Source organism: Emys orbicularis, chromosome 2 (genome assembly GCF_028017835.1).
Source record: "Emys orbicularis isolate rEmyOrb1 chromosome 2, rEmyOrb1.hap1, whole genome shotgun sequence".
In the NCBI taxonomy this organism is placed as follows: domain Eukaryota; kingdom Metazoa; phylum Chordata; order Testudines; family Emydidae; genus Emys; species Emys orbicularis.
This window is the reverse complement of record NC_088684.1, coordinates 202,872,409-202,879,845: the sequence shown is the minus strand read 5'-3', so window position 1 is coordinate 202,879,845 and position 7,437 is coordinate 202,872,409. Positions and strand designations below refer to the sequence as shown.

General features: G+C 44.8%; 1 protein-coding gene across 1 annotated transcript; it reads right to left on the bottom strand.

Annotated features, from left to right (window-relative positions):
- Positions 1-6,640: 6,640 nt before the first annotated feature.
- On the bottom strand, positions 6,641-7,043 carry LOC135874635 (mitochondrial import inner membrane translocase subunit Tim13-like). Its single transcript, XM_065399521.1, is given in 2 exon segments — positions 6,641-7,006; positions 7,008-7,043. Coding segments are annotated over 2 exon segments (303 nt in total). The 3' UTR covers positions 6,641-6,739.
- Positions 7,044-7,437: the final 394 nt, after the last annotated feature.

Here is a 7,437-nt window from a genome sequence, read left to right as displayed (position 1 = left end):
CACTAAGAAACTGCACCATCTACTCAGGACACTCCCTACACTAACACAGGAACAAATCAACACACCCTTAGAGCCCCGACCAGGGTTATTCTATCTACTACCCAAGATCCACAAACCTGGAAATCCTGGACGCCCCATCATCTCGGGCATTGGCACTCTCACTGAAGGACTGTCTGGATATGTGGACTCCCTACTCAGACCCTACGCCACCAGCACTCCCAGCTATCTCCGTGACACCACAGATTTCCTGAGAAAACTACAATGCATTGGTGACCCCCCAGAAAACACCATCCTAGCCACCATGGATGTAGAGGCTCTCTACACAAACATCCCACACACAGATGGAATACAAGCTGTCAGGAACAGTATCGCTGATGATGACACAGCACAACTTATTGCTGAGCTCTGTGACTTTATCCTCACGCACAATTATTTCAAATTTGGTGACAATATATACCTCCAGACCAGTGGCAACGCTATGGGCACCCGCATGGCCCCACAATATGCCAACATTTTTATGGCTGACCTGGAACAACGCTTCCTCAGCTCTCGTCCACTCACGCCCCTTCTCTACCTACACTACATTGATGACATCTTCATCATCTGGACCCATGGGAAGGAGACCCTGGAAGAATTCCACCATGATTTCAACAGCTTCCACCCCACCATCAACCTCAGCCTGGACCAATCTACACGGGAGGTCCACTTCCTAGACACCACCGTACAAATAAGCGATGGCCACGTTAACACCACCCTATACCGAAAACCCACCGACCGCTACGCCTTCATGCCTCCAGCTTCCACCCCAGACACACCACACGATCCATTGTCTACAGCCAAGCACTGAGGTACAATCGCATCTGCTCCAACCCCTCAGACAGAGACCAACACCTACAAGATCTTCACCAAGCATTCTCAAAACTACGATACCCACACAAGGAAATAAAGAACCAAATCAACAGAGCCAGACGTGTACCCAGAAGCCTCCTGCTACAAGACAGGCCCCAAAAAGAAACCAACAGAACTCCACTGGCCATCACCTACAGTCCTCAGCTTAAACCTCTCCAACGCATCATCAGTGATCTACAACCCATCCTGGACAATGATCCCTCACTTTCACAGACCTTGGGAGGCAGGCCAGTCCTCGCCCACAGACAACCCGCCAACCTTAAGCATATTCTCACCAGCAACCACGCACCGCACCATAACAACTCTAACTCAGGAACCAACCCATGCAACAAACCTCGATGCCAACTCTGCCCACATATCTACACCAGCAACACCATCACAGGACCTAACCAGATCAGCTACAACATCACCGGCTCATTCACCTGCATGTCCACCAATGTTATATATGCCATCATATGCCAGCAATGCCCCTCTGCTATGTACATTGGCCAAACTGGACAGTCACTACGCAAGAGGATAAATGGACACAAGTCAGCTATCAGGAATGGCAATATACAAAAACCTGTAGGAGAACACTTCAACCTCCCTGGCCACACAATAGCAGATGTAAAGGTAGCCATATTACAGCAAAAAAACTTCAGGACCAGACTCCAAAGAGAAACTGCTGAGCTCCAGTTCATTTGCAAATTTGACACCATCAGATCAGGATTAAACAAAGACTGTGAATGGCTATCCAACTACAGAAGCAGTTTCTCCTCCCTTGGTGTTCACACCTCAACTGCTAGCAGAGCACCTCACCCTCCCTGATTGAACTAACCTCGTTATCTCCACACTGATTTATACCTGCCTCTGGAGATTTCCATTACTTGCATCTGAAGAAGTGAGGTTCTTACCCACGAAAGCTTATGCTCCCAATACTTCTGTTCGTCTTAAAGGTGCCACAGGACCCTCTGTTGCTTTTTAAAGAGAATTACTTCTGTCAGCAACATTCAAGCTCAACCACACTCCTAGCAAAATGGCATTTACAACAAAATAAGAACATAACTAAAATCTCATTCTGAAGAGTTCTGGTAACACTGTATCCCATTATTAGAATCTTGCAGCAGTGCCCTGTTGCCAGAAACCCCAAATGGAGTTTCCTTGTACTGCATTACTGAATATCAATAACTGAGGCCTGGACTACACGCAGATATGTTCTGATGTAATTATGTCAGGAGTGTGGGAGTTTTACTGAAATAATTATACCAATACAACCCTTAATATGTATGCAATTAAACCAATATAAAGGTGCCTAATACCTGTGTAGTTTATTCCCCTTACCATGTGAGAATAAGCTATTTTTAAAAGTGCCTTTATTTTAGTATAACTGCATCCACACTAGAAGGCTGTTATTGTGATACAAATTGTACGTGTATACAAGGCCTAAGGCTTTTTGTGTTTAATTGCAGGCTTGTTACAATTTCTCATGCCACTCTAGTACCACCACAAACTCTGCAAAATCAATCAGCCATCTTAGAAACAAGCTGAACTCTTTTCTATTTGCACATCTCCCCAGTGGAAAAAGACCTGGAGGCCACGTTTTCCCACTCAGTGACACCCAGGTTACTCCATTGTCTTGAAATTGTTCCCTCAGTGACACCTGTGCAACACCACTCCCATCTGTGGGTTTGCACAGGTGTAATGTTTGGAATTGAGTCAACAATTCTGTTGCTGATGCACACAAATCTAGCTCGCTCTCTTAGCAGCATTTGCTCTGCAGGTTTATCCGTCTACATTTTTATACTGTACCCATCAGTGTGGCAAAAGCAGACCAAAAAAACCTTATTTTTTCAGTAAAATAAGCAGATATGAGCGAAAGCACACAGGGGGCAGATCTATTGAATAAGAAAGTACCATTTTTCCAGTCACTTTTCGGAGCTGAACGGCAATGTCCTGGGCTGCCTTGCCCAGCTGCTGCCCTCTCACAGCCATGTGCGGTATTGCAGCAAGTCTGACTCAGTTTCCCACCAACAATCATTCAGTTCTGTGCCTGGTTTCCTGTCTTCTGAAAATGGTGACCCCCCGCAAAGGTTTGACAGTCCTATGACCCCTTTCTTCTGAAGTCTTTACTGTCCTCTCTCCTGTAGGAAAAACCAGGCCCCTCCTCCTCTGGGTTCCAGCCCAGGGACCCCTGTATGAACCAGTTCCTCCCAATCCCTTTCCACTTCCCTGAGCTGCTTTCTACCTTCCTTCTCCTGTAGGCTTTTCCCAGACTCACATTCTGAGTCTCCCACTTGAAGTCCAACTTCCTGGGCTGCTTCTTGCCAGTCTGTTGCTGAAGGAGTCACCTCTCTGTAGTCTCTCTGGCAGCCCTGCCTGTCCTCTGTTCTGCAGCTTTTTTCATTCCCTCAGCTGTTACAAGTCCAGCAATTAGCTCCAGCAGAGGAGATAGCTAGTATCCCTGTTAACTCCTTAGGGTATGGCTACACTGCACACTAAGCCCAGGCATTGGCTCAGATTTGAGTCCCAGCCCCGCTTCCATCAACACAAAAATCAGTCTGAGTCAGATCAGCAAGCACTCAGGATGCAGGCTTAGTACCCTGCAGCGATTAGGAGCCAAGCCCTGTCATTTTACAGTGTGGATGTGGTCAAGCTGCAGATCCAAGTCAAAAGGTCTGCACAGTTCATTATGGTCATGTTAGCACGACTGTGAGACTTAGGTCCAGCAAGTAAACCCAGGTTTACAATGCAATGTAGACGTTCGAGCACAGGCTTGAAAAAACTGACTCCACAAGCCCAGGTTCCACAGAGACAGGCTCTGTGTGCAGTGTAGACATACCACAGTATAGTAGACCTCCCCCTCATGGGGTCCCAGAGCGCAGGCTACAGCCTGAGCCCAAAACATCTACACTGCAATTTTACAGCCACACAGCCTGAGCCCCAGTCAGCTAATACTGGCCAGCTGCAGGGTTTAGTTGTAGTGTAAACATAACCATAGTGGCCAGAGTAGCATGGGGCCTATACACCCCACAACAAGAACTTTAAAGTTAAACTTAAAGGAAAAGCAACTATTCAAAAATAGTGAGTTATCTTAGCAACCTTAGCAACCCCATAGCGATACCTTGAGGTAATGGTTGCATAATTCTTGTTCTACACAACTGCCCCAAATAGGGCCTGTAACAACAAAACAAGGTACCCAAAAAATGAATAAATAACACTATAAAATATCAAACCTGTAAGCAAACGGTGACTGTTTAATAATGCAAAATTATATAAACATGTTTGTGGAGATTTACTCTTACATATTGTACAGAAAATATCTCGCAAATCTGCCATATATTGTTTTCATGTAACTCATTCCACATTCTGTAATTCAGTCAATCCATTTTTATGGATTTTTGAATGGATTTAGTTCTTGGCAATAGATAGATCTCTAAGACACAACAACACGTTCCATTGGGGGGGAAAGTATTTTTGCCCCACCTCAGCCTGGTAAGACTGATCTCAAGTGAAGAATGTAAGTTTCTGACCTTGATTCTGGCAGTTTTACTCACAGTTCCAGCAGATGTTGAATATGTGTACACAATGAGAATGAAAATCCTTGAAGCAATCATTTATTTTAAGTTAAGGTGTCTAGAAATTAAGAGAAACGTATATGCTTAGGAAAGCTTCTAATAGCAAGATCTATTAGACTGCAATAGTCTCCCAAGGGAGATGAGGAAAGCTCTACTGCTTGGAAATATTTAAAATTAGATTGGACAGGGCTCCAAACAATATAGTATCCTGTAGGAAGCAACCTGCTGTGTCGGGGGATGGACTGGATGACTTAATAGGTTTCTTCTTCTCAAACTTGTAGGTTTCTATAATTAACTGGTAAAGAAGATAGTGGATGCTCTGGTAAAAATGCTTTATGATCCATGGTCAAATCAATGTTGAAAAGATACTTCCCCTATAACTTTCACTCTGTCATCAAGTGGATCACAAATGGAGCATGAGCCAGCAAGATGATACAGTTGTGCAAAAGGCTAACAGCATTCTGGGGTGTATTAACAGGAGTGTTATATGTAAGACACAGGAGGTAATTGTCCTGTTCTACTCGGCAATGGTGAGACCTCAGCTGGAGCACTGTGTCCATTTCTGGGCATCGCAGTTTAGGAAAGATGTGGACAAATTGGAAAGATTCCAGAGGAGAGCAACAAAATGATAAAAGGTTTAGAAAACCTAATCTATAGGGACAGGTTAAAAAAAAAAGTGGGTATTTTTAGTCTTGAGAAAAGATGACTGAGGGGAGACCTGATCAGAGTTTTCAAATATGTTAAGGACTGTTATAAGGAGAACAGTGATAAATTGTTATTCATGTCCACCAAAGGTAGAACAAGAAGTAATGGGCTTAAATCTGCAGCAAGGGAGATTTCTAACTTTCAAACTATAAGGATAGTTAAGCACTGGCATAGGTTTCCAAGGGAGATTGTGGAATCACCAGTATTAGAGAGTTTTAAGAACAGGTGAGAAACACCAGTCAGGGGTCATGGAAATGGGGATGGGCTAGCACCCTGCAATGGAAATAGTGTGGGGGCTCTTCCCTGTGTAAACTCCCACATGCCAAGGGGGAGGGAGGGGTTATGGAGACAACAGCAGGACCCAGAGGGGCTGAAGGAATGGCCACAGTGCCGGGATCAGGCTGGGGATTAGGATCCTGGGAAGCTGGAATGGAGCCCAAGGTCAGGCAGGAACCCTCTGAGACCCTCCTTCCCAGCCTAGAGCTGGCTGTCCCCCGCCCATTGCTGAATCGGCATACCCCCATCACCCCCCTCCTATTCCTCTGCATCCTCATCCCTATTCACAAGGAGCTTCTGTGCTTCTCCCCCACCACCACCTCCATGGTCTAGGTCCATGCAGTGCAGGGGTCTGGACTAGATGAGCTCTTGAGGTCCCCTCCAGTCTTATATTTCTATGATTCTAAGTCTATCCAGACACTTTAGCTAAAGTCTGGAAATTATGTACTGATTTCACTCACATTTCAGATATGTTTAGTCACCTTTTATGTCCATTGTCTCTTGAATAGTTCATTTGCTTGCCCTTTCCTTACTTTCCCTTTTCATTCCTTTTACCTTTATAGAGTTGTTTTCAATATGCTTTGTGAAGCACTATAACATTTATGTTGGTAAAATAAAATACAGTAAATACCACTCTGACTTTCAGATCCAACCTAGATTAGTTTTGTAGTTGTCTTTTGTACATTCAGCATGCTTAACAAATGATGTCAATGTATTATAAACACAAGCTCTCTTCCCAGCCCACTGATTGGAATACTCCTTTCCATAATAGTAGCACCTATAGGCTCCCAATTAAGATCAGTACTCTATTGTGCTAACCACTTACAGACCTAGTAAGAGACAGTTCTTGTTCCAAGGCGTTTATAATCAATGCAGACCAGACAGAAAAAGGAAGTATTATTTTCCCATTTAATAGATGGTAAACTGAGTTACAGAGATTTGCCCAAGGTCACACAGGAAACATGGCAGATCTGCATTGACTGCAAAACCATTCCTGTCCTGCTACTCTAGGAATGGTAAGGCGTCACAAAACAGAAGATTACATACAGTCTAGTAGGTAGATCAGCTAGGAAAGGTACTGAGGATAATAGCTAGTCGCTGTAAATAAAGAAATGTCTTTAATGGGGGTGGAGGGAAGAGATAGAAACTGTGAAAATGTATCTAAGAAAGGAACTAGTTACTTAGTTTATTTCCTTTCATTCTCACAGGGCCACTCCAGCTAGTCCAGGAATCAAGTCACTCTCCCCAGGCAGGGGGCAGAATTGAAGCATGTTGTCAGGGCTACTGGAAACCGGTCACATGTTGGCTCTCTCCCTCTGCAGCCGGGAGTTGTATGCTCGTGAGACTGTGTTCCAGGCGTCCATGTACCGGTCCATACACATGGCAATACACTTCTGCTCCGAGTTATCCAGCGAGCTCCCCGGCTTCCCGATGCACTTCCGGAAACACTTGTCGGTCATCCTCTGCAGCAGCTCCTGCGCGTTGGCCACGGCGATCTGCACCTTCACCTGCTCCATGATGAGCCCCGGGTCCAGCTTCCCCCCCCCCCCCCGCGCCGCCCCCCGCGGCCCCGAACTCGGAGCCGAACCCGCCCTCCATCCCCGCGCCTGCCCACCGCGCCCGCTCGGAACTGAAGTTTATTTCCTTTACCTAAATTCATTTTGTAACACCACTAGTTTTGCCTTTTTAAATCTACAATATTAGTGTAACTATGTAACACGGAAATGAAGCACGTGGAACGATTTAAAAACGAATATCTACCCATTTAAAGGGCATTACAGCACCTGGGTTTATAAATTCTTGATATAAAGAGTATCTAAAATCCCTTGTATCTATGTCGGGTTTTTTTAAAACATGATTTGGAAGTAGATCTTAGTTTAACAACAATGGCTTTACTATTTCCTAGAATGGTAGAGGAAATTCATAAAACATTTGCAGTGAATGCTATAAATGATCACACTGCAGAGCTATTAAAGTAACTTTGTGCACTGAA